Source organism: Nothobranchius furzeri, chromosome 3 (assembly GCF_043380555.1).
Source record: "Nothobranchius furzeri strain GRZ-AD chromosome 3, NfurGRZ-RIMD1, whole genome shotgun sequence".
Lineage (NCBI taxonomy): Eukaryota > Metazoa > Chordata > Actinopteri > Cyprinodontiformes > Nothobranchiidae > Nothobranchius > Nothobranchius furzeri.
Genome location: NC_091743.1, coordinates 84,170,372 through 84,194,200, shown reverse-complemented (window position 1 = coordinate 84,194,200; position 23,829 = coordinate 84,170,372). Strand labels below are relative to the sequence as shown.

The following is a 23,829-nucleotide window of genomic DNA, read 5'->3' as shown; positions in this document are numbered from 1 at the left end:
AAACTTCATTTCTAGTTATCTCGTTCCTCTCAAACACGGCTGGTGGGAAATTCAGAACGGGAAACTGGGTTAAGGTTAGGATGGGGTGAGGGGCCAGACGAGCCGGCCAGAAGGAAACATGGTGTCCCCCAAAGACGCTACACCTGCACCCTTTGTACTTTTATAGTTATAGGTTTTTATCTCACCAGTGCAAGACGTTCCATTTCCCAGCATGCCTTTAGGGCAGGGTCCACAGTGGTAGGAGCCAAAGCTGTTGAAGCACCGGACTCCTGGAAAACATGGTTTCCTCTCACACTCATTGATGTCCTCCAAGCACGTTAAGCCTGCCGAAGCGCACAAACCAGATCAGAGGGGACCAGAACCTGCTTCTGCTTCTGGATTCTAGAGCTTCTCACCTCTCAGCCCTGCAGGACAATCACACCTGAACCCATAGGCCGTGCTGATGCACGCTCCTGCTGCGCACGGTGCTGACAAACACTCGTCTGTGTCGTCATGGCAGCGCTCACCCTGCTGATCGTGGGGGCAAGCACACAGGTACCTCCCGCTGCCCGCAGGGAAGTTGATATCCGTTACACAGGTGCCTCCATTCGGACAGCTACATGGCATGACCTCCACCTAGATCACACCAGAAACACCACCATTATTTAATAAACCTCCATTTTCTTTTATTTCATTCATTTCATTTATTTATAAAGCCCCTTCTGCGACCAATGCAGACGCCCAAGGTGCTGAACACAACACAATAAAAACATAAAACCATCAGAATAAAATATAGCAATCGTAAAACCAGCATAAAATCAATTAAAAGAGGAGAGTAAAAGCAAAAAATAAAATCCAGAAAAAGATTAAGAGGCTGGGGCATCGAAACCGGGTAAAATTAGCTAATCCTGAAAAGTCTTGACAAAAAAATGGGTCTTAAGGTGAGTCTTAAAACCCCCCAATGAGGGTGACTGATGCACCACCAAAGGTAACTGGTTCCAAAGCGCAGGTACCAACACCGAGAACGCACGGTCCCCCCGTGAACTGCACTTAGTGCCTGGAACGATCAACAGCTCCCTGCCGGCTGAGTGAAGGGCCCGCAAGGGGGCATGCCTATGCTAATGGTTGCCGAGATAAGCTGGAGCAGTTCCTTGTAAGGCCTTGTATGCCAGTACCAAGACCTTGAATTTTGCCCTGTATTGCACAGGCAGCCAATGAAGGGATGCCAACACAGGGGTGATATGTTCCCTGCGCCTAGTGCCTGTCACGAACCTAGCGGCTGAGTTTTGTACTAACTGCAAGCGTGCTACCGCACCCTGACTAAGGCCGGCATACAGTGCATTGCAGTAGTCGAGCCTTGAAAGAACAAAAGCATGTGTGACAGTCTCTAAATGTACTCTGGACAGCAGGGGCTAAATTCTGGCTAGTCGGTGCAAGTTAAAAAAACACGATCGCACAACCTGGTTGATTTGCGCGTCGAATTTAAGGGCTAGTTTTCTTGTCCGGGGATTGGACCGCCAAGGCTCCCGCCTTGGTCTGCCACCCGATTCGCATTGCACCGGACCCTTCATGTTCCTCCTGCGGGTGGTGGGTCCACAGTTGGACGAGCCCATGTATCCGGTTCGGGCTGGGCCCGGCCGGGCCCCATGGGCGAAAGCCCGGCCACCAGGCGCTCGCTCATGGGCCCCAACCCCAGGCCTGGCTCCAGGGTGGGGCCCCGGTAACCCTCCGGGCCGGGTACTCCGACTCTTCGTTTTAACCGCCATGAAAGATCCTTCGAACCGTTCTTTGTCTCACCCTTCACCTAAGACCAATTTGTCATGGGAGACCCTACCAGGGGCACTAAGTGCCCCAGACAACATAGCTCCTAGGATCATTAGGGCTCTCAAACTCCTCCACCACGATAAGGTGACGGTTCAAGAGGGAGCTGAGCCAGAAAGCCAGGCTCTCGATTTACCGGTCGATCTACGTCCCAATCCTCACCTATGGTCATGAGCTTTGGGTAATGACCGAAAGAACGAGATCGCGGATACAAGCGGCCGAAATGAGTTTCCTCCGTAGGGTGGCCGGGCTCAGCCTTAGAGATAGGGTGAGGAGCTCGGACATTCGGGAGGGACTCAGAGTAGAACCGCTGCTCCTCCGGATCGAAAGGAGCCAGTTGAGGTGGTTTGGGCATCTGGTCAGGATGCCTCCTGGACGCCTCCCCGGGGAGGTGTTTCGGGCATGTCCTGCCGGCAGGAGGCCCCCGGGTCGACCCAGGACACGTTGGAGAGGTTACATCTCCAATCTGGTCCGGGAACGCCTTGGGGTCCTGCCGGAGGAGCTGGTGGACAAGGCCGGGGAGAGGACGGCCTGGAACTCCCTAGTTGGGATGCTGCCCCCGCGACCCGGACCCGGATAAGCGGAGGAAGACGAAGACGAAGACGAATTTAAGGGCTGATTCCAGTTGTACTCCCAAATTTTGGATGGTGGTCTTCATGTTGGATGCTAAAGGGCCCAGATTCACAGCATCGCATGGGCGTGTAGACATGCCAGGGCTAAGTACAATTACTTCAGTCTTAGCGTCATTCAGATGTAAAAAGTTTGTAGCCATCCAGGAGCGCACATCCTCTAAGGCATCTACAAGCTTTGATATTGACCCATCGACCCCCCGCTGAAGGGGGAGGTAGATCTGACAGTCATCAGCATAAAAATGAAAACGCATGCTGAACCGCCGAAGAAGATTCCCCAACGGTAGTAAGTAGATGGCAAAAAGAAGCGGACCCAGTGCAGACCCTTGTGGCACACCCCACTTGAGTCCCGCCCAGGTCGAGGAGGTTTCACCTAAACTGACACAAAAACTCCTGTTGGATAAGTAGGAGTGTAGCCATCGTAGGGCTGCACCGGTAATTCCAGCCCTTTATCACGCCTCCTGCTGCTTTACCTCCACTGTGAATGTGCTCCGGGCATTGCACTCATCAGAGACGGTGAAGAGCAAGAAGAATCTAGCCGGATGAACCTCCTCCTCTCTGGGAAGCGGTGGGACTCTCCAGATGAGAAGACCAGCAGGGGAGAGCACAGCCCCCACTGGACCCTTCTCCAGCTGAAACAGGAGCGCTGACCCTTCCGGATCTGACGCCACAAACTGGAAGACAAATTTCTCCCCGACGAACGTCCGCAGGCTCGTCTGGGGTTGATGGAAAGATGGCGGCTGGTTGACTGAAACCAGACAGAGAAACAAAAGCATCAGACCGTTGTGTGATGATGTGGCTCACCACCAGCTGTTCACACCTTCTTATTTACACCTACAAGTGTCTGATGACAGCAGGTTCCTGTCCTGTAACCAACTCTTTATGAGCAAAAACCTTAAGGCTGTTTCTGGAAGAGTCATAAACACAAATCTCCATATTTGGGAGTTTTTCCTCTCAGCTGCAGCCCCTGATGATTCAGATCATGCAGCATCCTCTAGGGCCAGGCCACAGTTTTTGCTTCTAAACATCTACGATGACAGAACACTGACGGCACCTTGAGGCGTTTTTAGTTACGAACCGTAGAAACAAAAATGGAGACATTTTTTTTTCAGTCCTAAAACTTTTCATTTAGTTATTTTTCAGATTTTTTCCTCAAAGTTTCTTTTCCTTTTGCTAATCTGGAGTTAACTTAGAGGTGTGTATGATCTGAATTTGTTAGAAATTATTGGAGCAGAAATACCAAAAGATAAAACTTGTTAAAGCCTAAAAACAGATCTCCTTCCTCTTGTCTCGTTTCACATCATAGTGCTAAAGAGGTAACTCTCATCTATTGCAATGCTTCCTCAACACTTCCAGTGTGATTATGAGTCTGGGTGAGTCAACCATGTGATTTAACCCCCCTACCCTCACCCCCTGCCCCCCACTCAGGAGTGGTTAAACGGCAGGTCAGGGCATGCTAGGAAGCATCCTTTGATCTGCTAATGGAGACAAACAGCATCACAGCTGGTCTCCCAGCAGAGCAGCAGCTAACCTCTAATACAGTAAATTAGAGCATTTTTTGGAAGTCTTGTTTGTCTCTTTAAAGCAGCCGTTTGAGTTTAAACAACCATAAAGAGTTTTACCTTTGTTCACAGACCAGGTGAATTTGGAGGTGTCGGGGTCACAGACAAGGCAAGGACTGCTGGGATTAACTGTTCCTGCTGCAAAACACATCCCATCTATGTTGCACGAGCCGTCCTAGAACCAGCAAGCAGGACAAAAGTTTGTGCTTGTGGACCTTTCTCAGGTTAGGAGCAGGAACTCTAATCTCACTTCATCTGGTGTTTCATATTCACCAGCTTTAGCACCCACGTGTGCCTATTTAAGTGTGTGTGTGTGTGTCTGTGCGTGCGTGTGTGTGTGTGTGCATGTGTGTGTGTGTTTGTGTGAGTGTGTGTGTGTGAGTGTGTGTGTGTGTGTGCGTGTGTGCACGCGTGTGTGTCTGTGTGTGTGTGTGCGTGCGTGCGTGTGTGTGTGTGTGCATGTGCGTGTGTGCATGTGTGTGTGTGTGCGCGCGCGCGTGTGTGTGCGTGTGCGTGCGTGTGCGTGTGTGTGCGAGTGCGTGTGTGTGCGTGTGTGTGCGCGCGCATGTGTGTGCATGTGCATGTGTGTGTGCATGTGCGTGTGTGTGCGCGCGCGCGTGTGTGTGCGTGCGTGTGCATGTGCGTGTGTGTGCGTGTGTGTGCGTGTGTGTGTGTGCGAGTGTGTGTGTGTGCGCGTGTGCGTGTGTGTGCACGTGCGTGTGTGTGTGCACACGTGTGTGTGCGTGCGTGCGTGTGCATGTGCGTGTGTGTGCGAGTGCGTGTGTGTGCACGCACGTGTGTGTGTGCGCGCGTGCATGCGTGCGTGCGTGCGTGTGTGTGCGAGTGCGTGTGTGTGCACGCACGTGTGTGTGTGTGTGTGCGCGCGTGCGTGCGTGTTAGTTCTGAGCTGTTCCTGTATCAGCTTTTCAATGAAAACATCAGGACCCCCTGGTCGGCTGACAGCAGCGTGAGAGCTCATTTAATGTCTTCCTTTTAGGTTTATGGTTTTCAATAATAATGTCAGAATTTGAACCCGAGATATTACCTCCTGAGACGATGTTGTCCACATTTGAGAACATTGGCTTCTTGTATTATAACATTTGATTCTTTAGACCTTTTTGTTATTATTTAGCACCAGAAGAGAAATGATGACAATTGAAGACGAGTCATATGCAGTACGTTGACAAGTAGATAAACACATTTCCCTGTAATATCGAGTTGTTGGTAGTCGTGGTTACTGAAAAATTAGCTTGAGATCTTTTAAGGGATGATTTTATTTTTCTAATTCAACGTTAGCATCATTAACTCAGTGTTAGCCTTTAGCCGTCTCTACAGGATATAAGAGTAAAACAAAAAGATGCTGTGGCTTCTCAGGAGCACGAGTAATAACTTCTGGGCATCTCCTGTTACGACCGCAGCATCCTGTCCATAATGTTGCTGCTTTTTGTCGAATTACAAACTTTGCAACTTTATTGGCTCAAATACGATTGGCTCTGGAACCAGGAACTATGGAGGCGGGGCAGATCGTTAAAAAGTACTACATCCCTTTTGTGCCTTTTTTAAAAGGAAAAAGACTGACAACCCCCCAACAGGCTGAGAAGGAAATCTGCTTTAATGTAACTTTCCTTCTAACATCACTGAGACATTAGACTGTTTTGATCTGTAAAATTCTATCTTACTGAACCATTAATTTGCCTCTGAAGTTTAATGTTTAATAAATATTAAGGTCATACGATTAAACGATCTAAGCAATCCACGACAGTATTCACAAATACTATAAGTTAACCTGCTGAGCATGTAAGTTACCTTTAACTTACAGAGTCCTGAGTGTGATGCCTCGCAAACCTGGCAAACACCATCATAAATCATCCACACCTTTGCCTGGCTGTACTGGGAACCATCGTTAGTTACCTGCAACAGAAAAGAGATGGTTTTATTTGCTCCAGGCAAAAGCTTCAGCAACCAAACATTAATTAGATTTGATGCCTTGATCTCCCATCGTGTGTAAGGTTTGTCATCCATCATGAAGTCTTCTGTATTGACAACAGTGCTGCTCAGTGCTGGAACAACACATTCCAAAACCTTAGAGCTGAGGAACGTGGCTTTTGTTCGCTGTTGCTCTCCTGGAACCCAAACGTTGTTCACGTACTGTTGAAACAAATCAGAGGGATAAATGGACACTTTGAAGTGATGTGTTTGACATGAGACATTCTCTTTCCTCACCTTCAGCCTGGTGGCAAGACAGCTAAGATCAGCAGTGTCAATGAAGCCAAGACCAAAGACATGGACTTTATGGCAGTCGAAGGTTCGGATGTCACACAGACCATTGTTTTCTAAATCTGTAATCTCAATTGGTTGGCCTATCGGAAGAATGGTATGTAAGTAATTCATTGTTCAGATAAAAAAAGAGAAGCAACTTGCTATGACGGGTAACTGGGTTCGACAATTCATAAAAGCATTGAGCGACTGTCCACAGATACTCACTAATAGCCAAGCTGCAGTCATGGAAGCTGTAGTTTGGGTAACACTGGCAGCCCCACTCTCTACACTCTCCATTTCCATTGCAAAGGTTTGGACAGCGCAGTGCCACGACCACTTCCTCAGCAGCACCTAGTGGGCTAGATGCCTCCATGGTTGTTGGGATCCGGTTTTCTAGCAGTTGTCTTTCACACTCATTCTCCAGAAATGGCAGCAGTGCGTCCTCCCAGTTCAGGTCATCTTTGAGCTGTAGGTCCAGCATGCAAAGGTTAACTGCTTCATCCAGGCGGCGTCCCAGCAGCCCTCGACATGCTGCACCAACAGTGGAGTTGGACAAAGCCACCTGGCACACCTCCAGGGCTTTGGCTGAGGTCAGGCCACTTGGGGTGGGCCAATGGGGTTGTACTTCTGGTCTAGCTTCTGCCAAGTGATCTTCTGGGAAAAAGTAGGCAAAACGTTCCAAATCTTCTTGGCTCAGGCTCTGAGCAGCAAAGACAGGGCGGAATTCAAAGGAAACCTGTCGCTTTGGTCTGTCAACAGAAAGCAGAAGATCCTCCCTAAACTCACCAGCCAGTTCAAAATCACCATCGTTTTGAGTTTCCTGTCCACCAATCCAAAGGTGCTTTCTTTCCAGAGGATGACTAGTGAAGACAGACATTTCCATGATGCTTTCCTCTCTTTTAGGACTCTTGATGTATTCCGCTGTTGTGTCCATGAATGGAAACACAGATGTGTAATCCACATTATCATATGTGATGCAGTCAGATTGAGCCAAAGAATTGTGTAGCTCCGCCATCCCAGAAAGGCTGTATTCCCTGTGGCACTGACAGAAAGGCCGTCGGACCTTCTTCCTGATCCCAGGAGGCGTTTTGTCAAATAAACTCTCACCAGGAGCTACCCTAACATGAAAGAAGGGAAACATTATAGTAAATAACTTTGGAGAGACATGACATGGTCTAGGCTTAAATTCATTCAAGTTTTAAGGAAATATTTCTGACCTCCAGTCCTCAATGAAGTGATCCAGGTCATCAGAACCATAAAAACCTCCATCAGTGGCCTGGAAGTCATTGTTGCTATTGCGGTCAAATGTCCCACAGAGGCCTTGAGTCTTGCCATAATCAACGCTGGGTGCTCTGACAGACAGACTCATCCCCCAGTCACTCACATCCATCCTAACAAAGGCCCCGGATGGAAAGATCAACTACAACAGGACAAATGAACTAGGAGTAACTAAGAGTGACTAAGAACCAAAAAGACCTGCATGCAGTTACTTGTATGGGTTTGACAGAGGATCAAACGCTCTTGAAAAGCGTTAAAATATTTGGATACCTACGGTGACCTTCTTGCCCTGATAGGACTCCTGGACCCTGACCCGGCTACCCTCATCCCCGAGGGTTTTCAGGGTAAGCTGTGGTCTGGTTTCTTGAAGCTGGCCATTGCACATGTCAAAGATGGCTACATCATTCTCTTCTTGCACAGCAACACCACAGCTGCAGGAGACAGAGTAGTGTCGGCTACCGCAGTCCCACTGTCGAGAATGGACCTCAAACTTCCTCACAAGGCTTCGGTAAAGGACAAAGGTTCCAGTCTGGTGGTTCTCATAGTGTCTGGAGATGACATGTTTATGGAAAGGATGTTAAATTACTTGTAAACTGGCAACAATACCTGTTAAGATTGTACATTACCTCCGATCAAGTGTAATGACATGCGGATCAGTCAGTGAGTAACAGATGGAAGTAGGGAGATCCTGGACCATGACCTGAGGGAAGTGAGCAGGATTATTCCAAACAGGTTAGATAGTTTTTGAAACCACAATCCATCCATGCATTGTCTGAACCAGCTTTGTCCACCTAGGGTCGCGTGGGGGTGGGGGGTGGGTGCCTATCTCCAGCAGTCAATGGGCAAAGACAGACCTGCAAAGATTTTACTCAAAAACCTCAAAGGATCTCCTAAACCTGACTGTTTACAAGGTTTTCCGATGTGAACAAAACCTCAATTTATTTTAAATAGTAAAACTGTCACTATGAATATCAACTGGCCTTCAGGGATGATGGGACGTAGCTCTTCCAAAGTCGTGGTGCATCAGGTCCAGGCTGGGCAGAGACCAGGCTTGGTCGATTGCCATTGCGTGTGAAATCGGTCACCGCGGTGACAAAAAACGTTGCCCCGCCACAGCTGCCTTCCTTGCAGGTTTTGGGTCTAATCTCAACCTGGCAGGCCGACAGCACCACACTGGAGACATCATGGCCAAGACTGTCTGTTGGTGTCAACATGGATTTAAATTGGTGTTAAGTGATGGAACAGCTGTCTGATGAATTGTAATAACAACCTCCAACCAGCCCAGATGGGCTGATGTACGTCAACATGGGAAAAAACACAAAAGGCAAGGTAGGGAAGATTGTCGGATAGAAGAAAAGACAAACTTACTCTTTGTAATTATATCAAATGATCTAAAATATTTCAGTTTAAGGTACATTCGTCCATTTGATCCTTACTTTTGCTCAGAATTTGCTAATGTTGTGCTGGGAACAAATAAAAGTTATTAGAAAGTTATTAAACACAAAAGGCAAAAGGAGCCAAATAATGTGATGCAACCCCAGTTTTTACGAGTTTCTACCCCCCCATGAGGCAGAAAATATCTAACTGGTCAGATATTCACCTCAGCGTCTCGTGAGGTGGAAAACTCAGTGAAAATCAGGCACACACACAGCAAGCAATCTGCTGAGCAAACGGTCGTTCAAGGCCAGTTGCTCAGCAGATTGCTATCGCGTGCGGCAGGCTTTATCCAAGAGTAGGAAGCTTATAAGTCGTGCTGAAAATTATTGTTTAGACATCTCAAGGGGCTTAAAGGAGATGCACAGTTGGATGTAATCTGCATAAAGATGGTAGGAAATTCCTTTTCAGGAGCTCAGGATGTGCTGAAGAGGAATCAGATAGAGGAGGAAGAGTAGAGGCCCCAGCACAGAACCTTGTGGGACACCATGGGTGAGGGAGGTGGGGGAGGACCGAAACTTGGAGATGGCCACAGAGAAGGGCCGCTCAGAGAGATAAGAGGAGAACCACTCCAGAGCAGATCTGGTTAGGCCTGCCTCTCAGCCTCTCCAGTAGTAGGTGATGTTCAACTGTGTCAAAGGCTGCAGTCAGGTTCAGCAGGACCAGAACAAAACAGTCCCCTGCATCGCTGTGGGTCAGAAGGTCATTAGAGACCCTAAGAAGAGCTGTTTCAGTAGAACGAGCTCTACAAAAACCTGACTGGAAGCTATCATAGATGTTATGTTCATCAAGAGCAGCTGTGAGTTGTTTAGCCATAACCTTTTCCAAGATCTTGGAGATGAATGGAAGTTTAGAGATGGGTCTGAAGCTGTTATGGAGAGAGGGGTCGAGACTCGGTTTTTTAAGAAGCGGGTGGATTACAGCGTTCTTAAAGTAAGCAGGGACCTGACTAGAGACCAGAGAAGCATTAATTATAGAGAGCACGCTGGGACCGATGGACAGAAAAGCACTTTTAAACAAAGATGAGGGTAAGATGTGGAGGGGGCATGCAGAGGTCTTCATAGAGTTAACTAGTTTGGTTAACTCAGGCAAAGAAACAGGAGCAAAGCTATCTAGGATGATGGGCCTGGTTGGAGTCGGGAGAGGTGGCGATAAGGCTGAAGGAGAGATGCTAGATCTAACCTTATTGACTTTGTCAACAAAGAAAGACAGAAAGTTTTCACAGTCTGCAACAGAGTGGATGGGGGTTGTAGGAGTGGCAGGAGAGACGATGCTGCTGATGGTGTTAAACAGCACCTTGGGGTTCCCTGGACTGCATGGCACAACATGCAGTACTGGAGTGTTCTGTAGGGGCCACGGTAGAGTCCTCAGATAGGAAAAAAGCCAGGTTGGTACAACCAAAACTAACATGGTGTCAATAGAAGATACCAGTAACTGTTCAATTTTGAGATCACAACAGAAAAAAAGACAACTAAGGTGTCGTAGATAGTATGAAAGGCAACTTAACCAGAGACAAAGTCACCATGACGAGTGTGTCTCACTCATTTTCTCACCTCCGCTTACTGGTCACTCGTATAATGCAAACGACGCTTCAAATCAACGAAAGTCATTTAAAACACACAGACTTGTTGTTAAACAGCAAGAATATTCCAGCCCTATGACTTTATGACTACCTGGGGATAATTGTGTGTGTGTGTGTGTGTGTGTGTGTGTGTGTGTGTGTGTGTGTGTGTGTGTGTGTGTGTGTGTAAGCTTAAGTGGACACATTTTAACTTTCAATCTGCTTTTTGGTGAGCTGTGAGCTCCATCCCTGTGTCAGATGAATGAGTTTGTATGTTTTTCTACAGAAAGCTAAACATCAGTAAAAACTTGATGAAGTGATAATTAGACCTGGATCATGGACACTAAGAGCCAGAGGGACAGAACAGTGGTGGCCGAGGTTGGAGGTGAAGCAGGGGATGGGGACGGTGCTGTGGACCGTCACTTCATGCTCCTCGCTGTTCTCAGATATCTGCAGTGAATCTGGAGAAAACTTCATGTAAAACAAAAACTGTTTTAGCCTTTTATGAAAGTGTATCATGTTCATAACAGCTGTCATATATTTACCTTCAACCCAGCGTAGAAACTCTCGCTTTCTCTGGGAGAAGATCTGGAGGAGTTTGAGTTGACTGTAAAAGTCGACACGCTGCAGGAGAACTGCAAAAAAAAATAATTTTAACCTGCTTTAAACTTTACAAAGTCCAGTTAAAAGAAGAAAACTGGACTTTCAGATGGTTGATGATGATTAAAAGTCTACCTTCCGAGTCTCTAAGTTTTAACTCTCTTGTGTGGCTTTAAAAGCAAAAACCAAACAGACCTCTGACCCTGCTCAGCTGCTACATCAACATCTGGTAAAATGAGTGACTCCAGACCTCCTACATCTCCCTCCTGGTCCTCCATATCTGGCAAATGCTCAGCACTAAAGGGGCAAACTGAAAAATACATCACTTCAGTTTCTAATAGTGTAAGCTGATCTTAATAATTCTGCCTTGTTTTTCACAAATCGTTTCCTCTGGAAAACGAAGCCGCTGTGTGCTGGGGAAACACGAACCCTGACATTTATGATCCTCAGGTGAGGAAGGTGGTCCAGCTCAAGCTGAAAAATGCATCTTTAATGATCTTGGATTTCCGTTGTACTTCCCATCTCGGATCTGATGATGTCTCTATTCTTCCATTGCACAAAGTTGACCTCAAAGACTGGTTCAGAAAAGGATTCTTTTTACAGTTTTTCTCAATTGCTAAAACACTAAAATCCATTGACTGAAGAAAGTTCTCAGTTGCTTGAGCTCATTAAGCTAACCGTTGAGCCTGTTGTCAAAACCTTAAACCGTTTCACACGGTTTAGCAAAACTCTAAACGCATTCTCCTTCTTAAAACACATTCTGCACTCTAATGTACATCATGTCATCCATAACGGTAAACACAAGTGGCACATTTACCCATAACAAGAGCACAAATGTCATTGATGGAACACAATCAGTCAAAATCGATTTCACTTGTTTCAAATGATGACTTTCAAACAAAATCGTTAACTTTGACTCAGCTTTTAAAATGGCCCATTGAGGGTTTAAATGCCGTTCTGTTTTGAGGCAATGAGAAGATTTGTCTGAGTAGTCATTGATATGCTACACTCCAATAACAGTAGTATAAAAACACATCAAAAGTCAGTCGGGTTTTCCATCGCTTTTGTTTCCTAGGAACATTTTCCAAACTTGATCCATTTCTTATCTTTTTGGCAGTTTAGAGGTTTAATAAAACCAGCCGGCGAGCTGCTTTGAGCGTTGTCTGCCTGTTTAAAGGAGGTTTCCTGGAATTCATTGTGAAAATTTCACTGGAGATTAATATAAATGGGACCCTTGTGGAAGAAGGCTTTCCTAACCTGCAACTGATTTAAGTTCTCTACCTTCCTCTTGCTTTACCCTAACTGGATGTGACACACGTTACCTCTCTGGTTTTACTTTGCGAAGCCAAAGAACAAAAAGAGGTCAGTGTGATCCATGGCTTATGCTGCCCGCTGAAGGGGCGAAGCCTTCCACATGTGCTCCCCTTGGTGCAATCTTGTCTGGTGAGAATTACCGTTTCTCCAAGCCTGAAGTGAACACCATCCATCTCCATCAGGGAGAAGGGCTTGATTGTAGATTCCTGCTTGATCTCAGCCTTCATCCTCTGGCCAATGTGCCTGGCCCAAACCACTTGGAACCCCAGCGTTTGGCTCCAGGGTGGTGGGATGTAGGAACACCTGAGGTGGACGCTGTGTCCGATGAGCTCCGGGGTGATGACTGGCCTGGAGGTCAGGGCTGGGACCATGACTACAAGCAGGCAGATGGGAAACAACAGCGGTTAGATTTTGATTTCTAGGAATGTTTGGAAAGAAAATGTAGGTTTTCTTAAAGGAACTTCTCTACTTCGTAATTGTTCTGAGTTATCCAGAGCTTCGTATGTCATGGAAGAGTCAGAACAAAGAATAACTGGTTTTCTGTACAGGAAGCCTAAGTTTACTCCTCTTCCAGATGACGGTGTGCCAACATTCTACTTTGTTCAGGCTGGCATTAGCAGTAGCTCAGGATATCATTAGCAGTAGTTCAAGGTAGCAGTAGCATTAGCTCAGTTAGCATTAGCGGTAACTCGGGATACTGTTGGCAGCAGCTCTTGATAGCATTAGCAGTAGCTCATGATTCTGTTAGCAGTGGCTCAGGATATCATTAGCAGTAGTTCAAGGTAGCGGTAGCATTAGCTCATGTAGCATTAGCAGTAACTTGGGATACTGTTAGCAGCAGCTCTTGATAGCATAAGCAGTAGCTCATGATTGTGTTAGCATTGGCTCAGGATAGCATTAGCAGTAGTTCAGGGTAGCGGTAGCATTAGCTCAGGTAGCATTAGCAATAGCTCAGGATACCGTTAGCAGTAGTAGCTCATGATTTTCTTAGCAATAGCTCAGAATAGCATTAGCAGTAGCTCGGGATACCGTTAGCAGTAGCTCAGAATGGAATTAGCCTGATGAGCTCAGGCTAGGGTTGTTTTACAGTTAATTTTGCCGTGACTATTTATTATCACTCACAGGTGTGTAGCTCCGCCCACAATCCGATTGCAAGTTACTCAATTAAGAACACAAATGAAAAGGAACAGATAACAATAGTCAACACAAAAAATGTTTTATTAAGGTGGGTTGGGGCCAAGCCCCCACAATGCGGCTCAAAAATTGAAGCAATCCCGGAAGTACCAAAAATTGCAGTTCCACCCTCATCCACTAGGGGTCGGTGTCAGAATCCTCATTGACTCCCATGTTAAAAATACCAATTTCACAGCAAACATGTTTACAGCCCGGTTCCAAAACATGTTTTTGGTTTAAATTATCTAGTTTACACTCATGACAACTCTGAGGGGGGGTGAATTTTTTTCTCACTCTTCTGTTTAAGTGTATTAAAAGCCTAAAATTCTGTATAATTAATGAGCATCAGACCCACATGACCACAGAGTTAGCTCCATGGAAAGGCCTCAGTAGAGCCTCGGTCTGGCCTGGAAACTGGCCCGGGATTTTGAGTCTCAGTGTTTTCCGATGTTTTCCACCCGGTTCTCCCCTCCCCGCAGCTTGGCGCATCTCTGTCGTCAGTTGATCCCAGCCTTACAACCACACCCTCAGCTCCACCTCTTTTCCTTTTTGTGGAATTGTCTGGGCTTGACGGAACCTGTGACACGGTCAAAATGGCGGTGGTGGCCACCTCCCATTTAGCCTCAAAAATGTGTTATTGGAGCTTATGGAAACCCATTGTCCAATATTTATATGTAGATGGTTGGGACATGTAAATATAAGAGTGTGTCAGGTTATTACATTTTAAACCAGCTGTTCTCAGAATGACCAGTTTCTCCTAGGTTATTACAATATTACTACTTAAATATTGCTACAAGCTGCCTTTTTATCAACAACAAATAAGGTAAATGGGGATCTGAATCAGGAGACACTTTCAGAAAACATACTTTCTTACCTTTGCAATGTCCGTTGACTTGCGTTTCTCCTGGAGAGCAGAATCTGGATCCGATTTCTGGAGCAACTAAGACTAGAGTTAGCTGTAACCCTTCTAATAAACATGTTTAAAAATAATTGAAAATCCCAGAATGTTCACCTTTTGCACAGTATCCCATGCAGCCCTGCGTCGGCTGCAGATAGTAGACCAGGAACTCACCACAGTTCCTCACGGTGACAGGGATGCGGAATAGGCAGCAGTCTTTTGTGCTGCCTTGGAAGAACTGCCATGTGGCGCAGGCGGAGAGCTGACGGACCTGACCAGGCCGCGGTAGTGAGGTGTCCTTCAGTGACAGCCACACCGGAGCCTGAGTACCACATCGGTTCATCTGTAGGAGAAGCAGTCAGCATCTTAATGAAAGGGTTAATTATTCCCTGCACCTGGGCTGAAGGTGCTTATTAAACCAGGCTGCCTGAGGAAATAGGTCTCATGCTGATGTGGGCACACAAACAAATCAGTGGGCTGAAATGTTGCTGTCCTACCTCAACACAAGTAGTTGGCATGTCTGCCGGCTTGTTGTTGACTCTGAACCGGTACCAGCCAGGCATCAGTGAATGGTCACAGATCAGATCCTGGATTGCCGTGTTCTGGATCTCTGTGGAGTCAAAGTCAACACTACGGTACGGATTACGCAAAATCCGATGTCCTCCTGGGTAGCACTCTGGAGGAACAGCTGAAATGAGCAAAAAACACAAAGAAAGTGGAAAAAGAGACTTTAAGTCAGGGTTATTTATCTTGTATACACCTAAAAGAACACCCTCCAAAGTAGTTTGCCATATCTAGGCTTATTTTGAATGAAAGGTTAGTGTTACTTCCCAAAAACTGTTCTCCAAACTCTGCCTGTTTGAGTTCCTGAAAGCTGACAGGTCTAAGATCAGTCTTATGACAGGTCTTAGGTCAGGTTTAATCTCTGACGAGGTCCTGCTGTTTGGCTCAGACCAGACCGACCTTCCAGAGGTAGACGAAACAACATGATGTCATCACAACCATGACACTGATCCTCCTCTGAGATTTTAACTCACTCAACAGAGTTAACACTTTCATTGTTACAGATCAGAGGATGTGTCTAGATGATCAAACAAGAATTAACGAGTGAATTAAGTAGTACCGGGAATGGGCGATATAACTCAATAGAACAAGGATGAAACTTTTAAATTCTCAATTCAATTCAATTCACTTTATTTATATAGCACCAAATCTCAACAAGAGTCATCTCAAGGCACTTCAGAGCAAACATTCCAATTAGATCTACTTATTAGTGTTCTGAGTTCAGTTCATTAAGCCCATCAGTAAGAAGTTCCCTACATAAGGAAACCCAGCCAGTTGCATTGAGTCACTGACTTGTGTCGTAGACTTTACAGCAATCCTCAACATGCCTCCATCTAAAAAGGCTAGGTTAACCAGTGTTATCTCTGTAGTTATGCTGCTATAGGCTTAGACTGCTGGGGGACACACTGACCACTTTCCACACTCGACTGCTTTCTTCTACAATCTGCTCTTTAACTGTATTTCCTGCTATTTCAGATGTTAACTTTATTTTTTCTCTAAGTGTTTTTCTCCCCAGAGGAAGCTACGGTGATGTTCTGCTGAGCGCCTCATGGAGGGGGCCATCGTCTAGCACGCTGCTGCTAACCACTTAAACTTTCTCCCTCTCCTGATAATAACTTTTTGTTTCCTTGACGTTGGATGTGCTACTATTAGTTTACCCGTTTAATTATAGATCCACTAGGATAAATACAATAAAGTTTATCTCTCGCCAAACAGAATATTTACTAAGAAATCACAGTGTAACCATAAACACATTGCTTGGTGTGTGTGTGTGTGTGTGTGTGTGTGTGTGTGTGTGTGTGTGTGTGTGTGTGTGTGTGTGTGTGTGTGTGTGTGTGTGTGTGTGTGTGTGTGTGTGTGTGTGTGTCTGTGTCTGTGTCTGCTCTATCTTCTCGATCCCCAGTGAGTCGTGGAGGATGGCTGCTTATACTGAGCCAGGATCCTCTGGAGGTTTCTTCCTGTTAAAAGGGAGTTTTCCTCTCCACTGTCGCTATATGCTTGCTTAGTATGAGGATTGCTGTAAAGACCCTGACACTAGTCAGTGACTTGATGCAATTTGCTGGGTTCCTTATATAGGAAACATTTTTTTCCAATTGGCTTAATGAAGTGACCTGAATTGGAATGTTTATTATGTGAAGTGCCTTGAGACGACTCTTGTCGTGATTTGGCGCTATATAAATAAAATTGAATTGAATTGAATTGAATCCTCATTCTAAGCAAGCAGGCTTCATCTCTGTCAAAATGAAAGGATGAATTAAAGGAAATAGAAAGTGATTTAAATGCAAACTTTCAAATGTACAAAAATTAATGAGAACAGACATAATGTATGAAAGTGAGAAAACAAATTTAGACAGGAAAACTATTTCCCAAAGGCTCCCATGTAACATCATTTTATAGATGATTTGACTTTATTAGGCCCCAGAGGGAAATTAATTGCCAGAGAAAACATTGGAAACATGCAAATGACAAAATACCAAAATAAAGGCAGTTTAGATGAATAAATATGAGTTAAACCAGCTTTTTGTGAAAAATAAATACAATGAAGAAACGACCAACACAGACACACTGCAGATCTGACCCTCTTAGACTAACCTCTGGAGTACCTCAGGGATCAATATCAGGCCCCTTTTCATTTAGTTTCTACATTAATGATTTTCCCACTGTTTGTCCTAAAGCTAAATGCTTAATGTATGCAGATGACACAGTCTTCTTTGTTTATAGTCACACTAAGGACATTGTTGCTGTTGAACTCATTAAAACAATGTCTTGTGTTACAACTTGGTTGCAGGAGTGCTGTCTACAGCTAAACATTTCTAAAACTGCAGGTATGTGTTTTACTAAAACAAAGAGAGCATCACCTGACACCCACATGCATATTACTGGAGAAAAAATACAAATTGTCAGCCAAGATAAATATCTCGGGTTAATAACAGATTCAGAGCTTTCCTGTAAAGCCCATATTGACAAAGTTGTGTAAAAAAAATTAAGCTAAACCTTGAAATTTTTCTCGCAATTCAAAATGAAATGTCACCTGAAGCGGCAAAAATTTATCTGCATTCGATGATTTTCAGTCACTTCAACTATAGCATAACCACCTGGTCTCAAAATAGTCAGACTTCAAAATAACCATTGATACTCCTGTATAAACAAGCAATTAAAGCTGTGGATAAAAAAAATCTAGGCACTGTCATCACTGTAGTCACAGTTAGTCCATTGTTTTTTGAATATTTTTGATCGCCCGGAAAAGGGTGGCTTGCCAACTCCGGGTCGGGAGAGAGGTCCTAACTCAAGTGGAGGAGTTTAAGTATCTCAGGGTCTTGTTCACGAGTGAGGGTAGTAGGGATCGGGAGATCGACAGGCGGACTGGTTCGGCGTCTGCAGTGATGCGGACGCTGAGCCGATCTGTCGTGGTGAAGAGGGAGCTGAGCCAGAAAGCCAGGCTCTCGATTTACCGGTCGATCTACGTCCCAATCCTCACCTATGGTCATGAGCTTTGGGTAATGACCGAAAGAACGAGATCGCGGATACAAGCGGCCGAAATGAGTTTCCTCCGTAGGGTGGCCGGGCTCAGCCTTAGAGATAGGGTGAGGAGCTCGGACATTCGGGAGGGACTCGGAGTAGAACCGCTGCTCCTCCGGATCGAAAGGAGTCAGTTGAGGTGGTTTGGGCATCTGGTCAGGATGCCTCCTGGACGCCTCCCTGGGGAGGTGTTTCGGGCATGTCCTGCTGGCAGGAGGCCCCCGGGTCGACGCAGGACACGTTGGAGAGGTTATATCTCCAATCTGGTCCGGGAACGCCTTGGGGTCCTGCTGGAGGAGCTGGGCGAGGTGGCCGGGGAGAGGACGGTCTGGAGCGCCCTAGTTGGGATGCTGCCCCCGCGACCCGGACCCGGATAGGCGGAGGAAGATGACGACGACGAATATTTTTGATATTAATACGTTTTTGATATGTACATTTGTTTTCAGAGCAATATACGATTCTACTTGGCCTTCATCTATTAAGAACTGTTTTACTTACAATCATCAGATCCATCAATATCCAACAATATTGGCTCCAAATTTACATTTACCCTTATACAAATGTTGTCGAGAGCACTTTCCTCTTTAGTAATGATAAACTTGTATAAATTATGGGGGAGTGGTGTTTTCAAAAGCTCTTTTGGCTTCTGCCACTCCATGCACATACATTCATGATTGTATATATATATATATATATATATATATATATATATATATATATATATATATATATATATGTCTTTCATTTTATAATTTTTTGTGCTTGGTATAGTGAACTGTATTATTTTTTATCTTGTGCTAACTAAACTAATTTGCAGGCTTAAAACTGTCCTATATAGCAAAGGTGTGGACTCGCCACATGACTTGAACTCGAGTCAGACTCAAGTCATTATTTTAATGACTTGTGACTGGACTTTTTTTTATTCGTTTATTTAATTCAAAATAAAACTAAAACAAATAAACAATAAGATATACATAAAAACAAAAAATCAGTACAATCATGATCATTGATTTAATTTACATTTTCATAATTATTTAGTACACTCAATTTGGTACATTTTTTGACTATAGTAAATGACAGATTTGTGAGTTCCCTCCATCGACATATACATATATGGACAATGGGTTTCCATACTCTCCAATAACACGTTTTTAAAGAAAAATGGGAGGTGGCCACCGCCACCATTTTGACCGTGTCACAGGTTCCGTCAAGCCCAGACAATTCCACAAAAGTGGAGAGGTGGAGGTGGAGCTGAGGGTGGGGCTGTAAGGCTGGGATCAACCGTCCCAGCGCTCCTCTGTGAGAGCGGGGGTGGGGTGGTTGCACACGTTCCGCTGCTGTTTCTCACCAGTATCAGCTGATGGAGGGCTCTAGTTTCGCTGCACCGGTCGTGCCAGCGGACACAGTATGGGTCGGGGAGGGGGGCAGGGCATGACGCTTAGCCTGGCGGGCTGCCAAGCAAAGCCTGGCGGCCCGCCAGGCTTATAAAGCGCTGGGGGAGACCCTGTAACTAAAATGTGATTTTCATGTCAAGTCTTCATCAATAAGAACTCCAAGAAATGTAGTTTCTTTTACTCTTTGAATTTCAATCCCATCTATTTCCAATGACTTGATAAAATCTATAAAGACTTACAACTTGACTTGGACTTGAACGCCCATGACTTGCGACTCGAATCGACTTGCATCTATAGTAAGTGTTTGCACGTATGTTTTGTATTAGATTGTATATATTGTGTTCTATTTTTTATTCTCTTTTTTCCCTTCTTTTTCTCCTTTTTTAAATGCAATTTTATTTCCTTTTTGCAAAAAGGCCAGGAGACTACAGATTAAACTGCACTGTCCCCTTTGAAATAAACGATAAAATAAAATAAAATAAAACTTTATCAATAAAACACTAAAACAATATTGTAATCAAATTTTCAGCTCTCCAAATTATTCTGACTAATTTACAATTTAACAGTCTTAAAATCTTAAGTCTTGTGGCTGTTTTCATACTAAATTTATGAGCTACAATTATAGAAAAACAGATTGACATATTGCTTTGCACATTATGTAACAGTACAGGGTCAAACTATCACTTTTAGGGATTTAAAAAAAGATATCATACATAAAGATGTGGACAAAATTGTTGGTACCATTCAGTCACTGAAAGAAAAACCCACAATGGTCACATTGCCCACTATTTTGTCCACGTCTGTAATTCCTGAAAGGGGGAAAACTCCGGGTTGCTGCTTTAACAAACAAATTCACCTTTTTTTATGTTGCAGATAAAATGGCGCGAATCTTTTAAAATCTGACAATTCATGATAAATAATTAAAAACATTTTTTGAAGTAAATATGACTACAGGAATAAATTCAGTCGCGTGAAGACATTCCAGTTTGTCCTGAATTTCGTCAGGACCAAAAGCTCCAGCAGCTGGAGGCTCGAACAACTTGTTGTTTTTCTTCACAGCAACACGTTCCTAAAGGTTCTCCAAATGGTGAGTGAGAAGGTTGTCACCACAAGTCTTTACCGGGCCAGAGGAGCAGGTTTTTTTTTAGAGGGAAAACAAACATTTGGGATGTTTTCAGTCCCTCAAAGTTGTGAAACGACTAGCGGTGATCCCTGAACGTCAACAAGGCCGGTCTTCCCGGTGGAAGGAACTCAAAGGTCATCCAAACAACGGAGGATGAGTGTCGACTAAACCCTGGCTGCTGGCTTAATGAGTTTACAGAGCCAGAGGGGGCTAATAAACCCACCCCCACCCCCCAGGGGGAGAAAAAGGATCCCACTGAGAGGGAAGGCCATCAGCAGCCCAGATGTTCAGGGAATTCAACAGTTTCAGGAAAGAATAATCTGGGGTATTGTGGCCTTAACACAACTGACCTTATGGATTCAATTCCTAGAAGGCTTGTTAGTGACAATCCCGCTAATCTAAAGGAGAGGTTCCTGAGCCTGACTGGAAAACGGATTTTATTTATGTGGAAGTAATGAAATAATTAAAACTTCTAGACAAACAATGTTTCTGTGGTTGTTAGTTTATTTTGATGAGGTGGGAAGCAGGTATCGTGCAGCTGAGAGGCACAGGAACTCTGGAATAAAGGAATTAAGTGGGAGGGAATGTGTCTGGAATGTTGAAATTCCCACGTGAAGGATCTGGTGTTTAACGACAGGGGCTGAACTGCGGTTGTTGTGATGTTCTTGACAAAAAATAAATAAGTAAATAAATAAAACAGATTTTATTCCAGAACTCCCAAAACTTGCTCTGGTTCTGGGTTATAAAAGAAACTGATCTAGAAATAGAACCATCCAAACAGAACTCAGGAGTGAAAAGTAGCGCTCCTAGTGGCTGGTTCCAATTTAGGCATTAAGCTCCGCCCACTTTATGTAAAAAAGTGGATTTTTTTTTCAGTTTAAAGGGATTCTTTTGTTTTTAAATAATTTTCTGTTGTCCCCGCCAGGACAATAGGGGGCATAGCGCTATTCTGAGGTATCCTGTCACCATTACAGTCACATATAATTATATAAAATGAATAGTGTATTTACCATTGTGTTTAGATTGTTTTAATGCATTTCAGAGATTTTTTTAACACAGACAAATTTGTCCCTCATGCCTCTCCACTTCTTCATGTGATCGGCACCTCAAAACCCACATTTCTCGTCATTTCCGTCCACAAATAAAACGCTCGCTGCATCTTTGGACTCCTTCAGTCACGGGTCAATAAACGTTCATGTTTTCAGATATTTTTCGCGATGCGTTCTTCCATCTGTTTCGTGTCTGCCGCTAAATATCTCTTTACTTTTTGAAGAGGCAAAGACGATGCTGTTGACGAATTTACAGGAACCGGCGTCTTGACCAATCACAAATTTGCGGTATCCGTCTCTTTTGACAGATAGTAAAAAATTTGGGCATGTCTCCTTCACCCTCTGTGAGCCAGTCGGAGGGCTCTTGCATCAACGCATAACGGCGTTGCGCGCCTCCATACCGACAAAGATGGAGAAGTCTAAATTAGACTTTAGAAAAAATGGAGCTGACATACCTGGCGCTGCAGTCTGATCCAGCACGTTTGCTGCATGTTTTAGATTGTGAACACAGCTGATTTGTTTATTTTAGTGATGCATCACTCCTGTAGACACTAATGAATGCTGGGAGACACTTCAGTTGTTAGATTAAGGTGTTAAAAAGACAATCGCACAGCGAGGAGTGTGCATTGACGAGGCAAGGCTACCGAACACTGGCACCACCAGTCCCTCCGACCACCACCAGCAGGCAAGGTGGGTTAAGTGCATTATTATCTGGCAGGATCTGGGATTGGACCTACAGCCTCCTGATAACTGGGAAACCTGCTCTATCTCCTGAACTGTTGCTGCCCCGAAAAGGTCAAAGGTCAGACATTCTCCTTCAAGTGTGCTGCTAGAGCAGATCTCCGTCAGTTACCCCAGACCATCACACTACCACCACCATGTCTGGCTGCTGATCTTTTAGTTTTAGGATATTTCCCCAGAAGACTCTTCAGATCTTGTTCTGGGTTCTTTAGTTCTTTAGAACAGGCCCTGATGTGTTGGGCTACTTTTTATTTAATAATTTTTTTTTAGATCTTTAGCCTATTTCGGGTTCTATTGAAGTGATTTCTGAGCAGGTCTTAGTGTGGCTGGTGGAACTGAACTCAGATCTGGTTAATTCATGACCTAACTAGGGCTCACTTATGTAATCACACAATGTTCCTGCAGAAGAATTTAGTCAAGTTGTAGTAAATTCTCTAAAGGCCCGTAAATCCATCAGCAGGTCAGAATGTAACCCCCCCCCCCCCCCCCCCCCCACCACCACCACACAAGGTTTATGGTTGTTTGCTTTGATCTGTGGGATGCCCTGCAGACGGAGATCTGAGCTGGATATAGCTGACCCAAACATCACTATAACATAAATTCCATTAAAATGTCCAGATGGAAAAGAGTTTGTTGATTGGGACTGACTTTGTCTGGTCCAAACTACCAAAACTGACATTTATTTCATCCATCGTTAATTTAGATTAAATCAGAATAACGTCCTGCAAGATTAAGTGGAAACATCAGACGTCAGACTCTGGTTTGAGCCCATGTGTGATGTTTTCAGTTCCGCAGCTGAGTTATCCGGATCAACATTTAGCTCTGGTTCCTTTCACTCACGCAGATCAAAACGCGCTAAATCTGACTCACACCTACCATGTTGCGCGTGCGCTCCGTGCTGCGGCACCCAAAGTAGCGCGATGCGTAAAACTCCCAGTGCCAAAGCACGAGCGCAAATGTCCATCATGTCTGCGGCTGATCCCGTCACTCTGCGGGTCCCATGAGAGTTCAGAGAGAGGAAAGAGGCGCAAACTGCTCCTGCTCCAGCTGTGGTCTGCGCTCCGCTCTCCGGAGACTGCGGGTTCCCTGTGCGGATCGCAGACGGTGAGGGAGAGAGGGGGCGGCTCGTTCCTGTAGGAGGGTCTCTGTAAACATCCGGAACATCACCGGAGAACAGTTTGGTTCCAAATGGACCGGAATGTCTCCGAACCTCAGGCTTGTTCACTCGCGGATGGAAACATGAAACCTGCGCGTGCAGCAGGAGACGGAAACCCTGAGATAAGAATAATATTCAAACCAACTTTATTAAACCCTTATGCCCTCAAGGAGGTTTTTCTTTTTTTGCATTTTCCATTTTCTGAATTTATTATTATTATTAATAATAATAATAATAATAATAATAATAATACATATAATGTATAATACATCCATA

At 44.9% G+C, this 23,829-nt stretch overlaps 1 protein-coding gene across 3 annotated transcripts in view; it reads right to left on the bottom strand.

Annotated features, from left to right (window-relative positions):
* si:ch211-246m6.5 (von Willebrand factor D and EGF domain-containing protein) overlaps positions 1-23,529 on the bottom strand; it is a 52,007-nt gene extending 28,478 nt beyond the window's left edge. Inside the window, exons 1-19 of one of the 3 annotated variants that reach the window (XM_015958041.3) lie at positions 23,274-23,529; positions 15,006-15,196; positions 14,623-14,851; positions 14,485-14,550; positions 12,578-12,810; positions 11,069-11,158; positions 10,853-10,994; positions 8,509-8,726; positions 8,155-8,228; positions 7,803-8,076; positions 7,468-7,670; positions 6,476-7,368; positions 6,215-6,351; positions 5,978-6,139; positions 5,798-5,902; positions 4,052-4,166; positions 2,903-3,177; positions 396-615; positions 186-323 (exon numbers count right to left, since the gene is read on the bottom strand). In XM_015958041.3, the coding sequence (XP_015813527.3) occupies positions 186-323; positions 396-615; positions 2,903-3,177; positions 4,052-4,166; positions 5,798-5,902; positions 5,978-6,139; positions 6,215-6,351; positions 6,476-7,368; positions 7,468-7,670; positions 7,803-8,076; positions 8,155-8,228; positions 8,509-8,726; positions 10,853-10,994; positions 11,069-11,158; positions 12,578-12,810; positions 14,485-14,550; positions 14,623-14,851; positions 15,006-15,196; positions 23,274-23,364 (3,856 nt within the window). In that variant the 5' untranslated portion in view covers positions 23,365-23,529. The remainder of the gene's footprint in view (positions 1-185; positions 324-395; positions 616-2,902; positions 3,178-4,051; positions 4,167-5,797; positions 5,903-5,977; positions 6,140-6,214; positions 6,352-6,475; positions 7,369-7,467; positions 7,671-7,802; positions 8,077-8,154; positions 8,229-8,508; positions 8,727-10,852; positions 10,995-11,068; positions 11,159-12,577; positions 12,811-14,484; positions 14,551-14,622; positions 14,852-15,005; positions 15,197-23,273) is intronic. The other 2 variants (XM_054734510.2, XM_054734504.2) reach the window with 2 other exon arrangements.
* Positions 23,530-23,829: the final 300 nt, after the last annotated feature.